The 2745-nt window shown below is 70.8% G+C and overlaps 1 protein-coding gene across 1 annotated transcript in view; it reads right to left on the bottom strand.

The window, feature by feature from the left end:
• The window catches only part of AURANDRAFT_62066 (hypothetical protein), a gene marked incomplete at both ends in the record, with an annotated part of 2879 nt that extends 543 nt beyond the window's left edge, over positions 1 to 2336 (bottom strand). Inside the window, 8 exons of the mRNA XM_009036008.1 lie at positions 394 to 466; positions 664 to 729; positions 1040 to 1150; positions 1352 to 1414; positions 1485 to 1547; positions 1614 to 1679; positions 1746 to 1811; positions 1873 to 2336. Coding sequence (XP_009034256.1) covers positions 394 to 466; positions 664 to 729; positions 1040 to 1150; positions 1352 to 1414; positions 1485 to 1547; positions 1614 to 1679; positions 1746 to 1811; positions 1873 to 2336 — 972 coding nt within the window. The remainder of the gene's footprint in view (positions 1 to 393; positions 467 to 663; positions 730 to 1039; positions 1151 to 1351; positions 1415 to 1484; positions 1548 to 1613; positions 1680 to 1745; positions 1812 to 1872) is intronic.
• Positions 2337 to 2745: the final 409 nt, after the last annotated feature.

Here is a 2745-nt window from a genome sequence, read left to right as displayed (position 1 = left end):
CGGCGCCGCGGGCAGCGTCTGCGCGGGCGGCGCCGTCGTGGTCGCCGGCGGCGGCGGCGGCGGCGCCGTCGTCGTGGTCGCGGGCGGCGTGGGCGCGTCGGAGGGCGTGGCCGTGGGCGCGTCGGAGGGCGTGGCCGACGGAGCGTCGGAGGGCGTGGCCGACGGCGCGTCGGAGGGTGTGGCGGTGGGGGCGTCGGAGGGCGTGGCCGTCGGAGCGTCGGAGGGCGTGGCCGACGGCGCGTCGGAGGGCGTGGCCGACGGCGCGTCGGAGGGCGTGGCCGACGGCGTAACAGTGGGGGCGCCCGTGGGGGCGCAGGTTTCCGCGTCGTCGAGATCGCAGCAGTCCGTCGTGCCGCACGGCAGCCCGTACGGCGCGACGAGGTTGTTGCCTACCTTGATGTAGCACTGGTAGACGCCGCAGAGGGCGAGCGGGATCGTGCCGTTGATCTCGTTGTCGTTGAGGTACCTGCGACGCCGAGGGGTTTGCGCGCCGCGCCGGGCGTCGGGGACGCGGAGGGAACTCGCAGGTGCGTCAGCGCCGCGAGCTGGCCGATCTCGGTCGGGATCGGACCCTCGAGCTGGTTCGCTTCTATGTACCTGCGACGCGAGGGGCGGTCGCGCGCCGCGACGGGCGTCGGGGACGCGGGGGGAACTCGCAGGTACGACAGCTTCGCGAGCTGGCCGATCTCGGTCGGGATCGGGCCGGTGATGTCGTTGTACTCGAGCCACCTGCGACGCCGAGGTTCAATCGCGCGGCGCGCCGGGCGTCGGGGACGCGGAGGAACGCGCAGTACCTCCAGCGCCGCGAGCTGGCCGATCTCGGTCGGGATCGGGCCGGTGATCTTGTTGTTGTCGAGGCGCCTGCGACGCGAGGGGCGGTCGCGCGGCGCGACGGGCGTCGGGGACGCGGAGGGAACTCGCAGCTGGACCATATTCGGGAGCTGGCCGATCTCGGTCGGGATCGGGGCGGTGATCTTGTTGTTGTCGAGAAGCCTGCAACGCCGAGGCGCGGTCGCGCGGCGCGGCGGGCGTCGGGGACGCGGGGGAAACTCGCAGGTCCTTCAGCTCCGTGAGCTTGCCGATCTCGGTCGGGATCGAGCCGTCAATCTGGTTGGCGCCGAGGCCGAGGCCGAGGCCGAGGCCGAGGTACCTGCGACGCCGAGGGGCGATCGCGCGGCGCGCCGGGCGTCGGGGACGCGGAGGAACGCGCAGCCCCTCCAGCGCCGCGAGCTGGCCGATCTCGGTCGGGATCGGGCCGGTGAGCTGGTTCTCCGCGAGGTACCTGCGACGCGAGGGGCGGTCGCGCGGCGCGCCGGGCGTCGGGGACGCGGGGGGAACTCGCAGGGAATACAGCTCCGAGAGCTGGCCGATCTCGGGCGGGATCGGGCCGGTGATCGAGTTGTAGTTGAGGTTCCTGCGACGCCGAGGGGCGGTCGCGCGGCGCGCCGGGCGTCGGGGACGCGGGGGAAACTCGCAGGTACGACAGTTTCGTGAGCTGGCCGATCTCGGTCGGGATCGGGCCGGTGAGCTGGTTCGCTTCTATGTACCTGCGACGCGAGGGGCGGTCGCGCGGCGCGACGGGCGTCGGGGACGCGGAGGGAGCTCGCAGGGACTTCAGCGTCGTGAGCTGGCCGATCTCGGTCGGGATCGAGCCGGTGATCTGGTTGCCGCTGAGCCACCTACGACGTCGAGGGGCGGTCGCCGGCGCGCCGGGCGTCGGGGACGCGGAGGGAACTCGCAGGTACTCCAGCTTCGCGAGCTGGCCGATCTCGGTCGGGATCGGGCCGGTGATGTCGTTGTACTCGAGGATTCTGCGACGCCGAGGGGCGGTCGCGCGGCGCGCCGGGCGTCGGGGACGCGGGCGGAGCTCACAAGCGCGTCTCATCCGGGTCGTAGCACTCGGTGAAGATCTGAACGTTGGGAGCGGTGCACTCGGTTAGTCGACGGAGGAGGCCCTTGGCGTACTCGGACTCATCTTGCTCGCGCAGGGCCTCGACCTCCGACTGCGGCGCGGCGTCGTTCGCCGCCGACTCCTTGAACGACGGGAGGCTCGCTTCCGCCTCCACCGCGCGCGACTCCGCCGCCGCGAGCTGCTCGCGCAGGTCCTCGTTCTCCAGCGCGGACTCCTTGGCTTGGGTCGCCGTCGCCGCAAGGCTCGCTTCGGCCGTCGCCGCGCGCAGGAGCTCCTCGAACTTCGACCGCGAGGCCGGCGACGGATTTAAGAGACGCTTGACGAAGGCCTCCGCGGGCGACTCCGCCGACGTCGCGAGCAGTTGCTCGCGCAGGAGCTCGCTCTCGATGTTGTCGTAGAGGCGCGTCGGGCTTTTGATGGGCATGGGCGGCGTTAGCAGCTCGCGTAGGCCGTCGCTCCCCCCCCGCGGTTCATCGATGCGTAGCGGCTCGAGCGACGACCTGTTTTCGAATCTTCAACGTCACTTCAACGTGAGCGACCTCGAAGGTTTTCCGCGTCTTGTGCTCTCCGTGAAGCACTCGACAAGGGGAAACGCTCGTCCGAAAATCAGCCGAATCGACTTTGGTGTTGAAGTTTGGTTGAAGGCACTTTGTTTTCGACACAAACAGCTGCTCATCTTGCCCGGCGAACCCGGGTCCCGGCTTGCGCGTGCGCGGGTGCGTGGCGTCGTAGACGCGCTGCGCCTCGGCGGTAATGATCAGAAACGTACAGAAGCCCTTGCGCCAGTCCTTGCGCCAGTTCATGGTTCACTTTGCCTGCGGCGGCGCGATGTC

This window comes from Aureococcus anophagefferens (genome assembly GCF_000186865.1).
Source record: "Aureococcus anophagefferens unplaced genomic scaffold AURANscaffold_4, whole genome shotgun sequence".
Lineage (NCBI taxonomy): Eukaryota > Pelagophyceae > Pelagomonadales > Pelagomonadaceae > Aureococcus > Aureococcus anophagefferens.
This window is presented reverse-complemented; position numbering and strand designations above follow the sequence as displayed.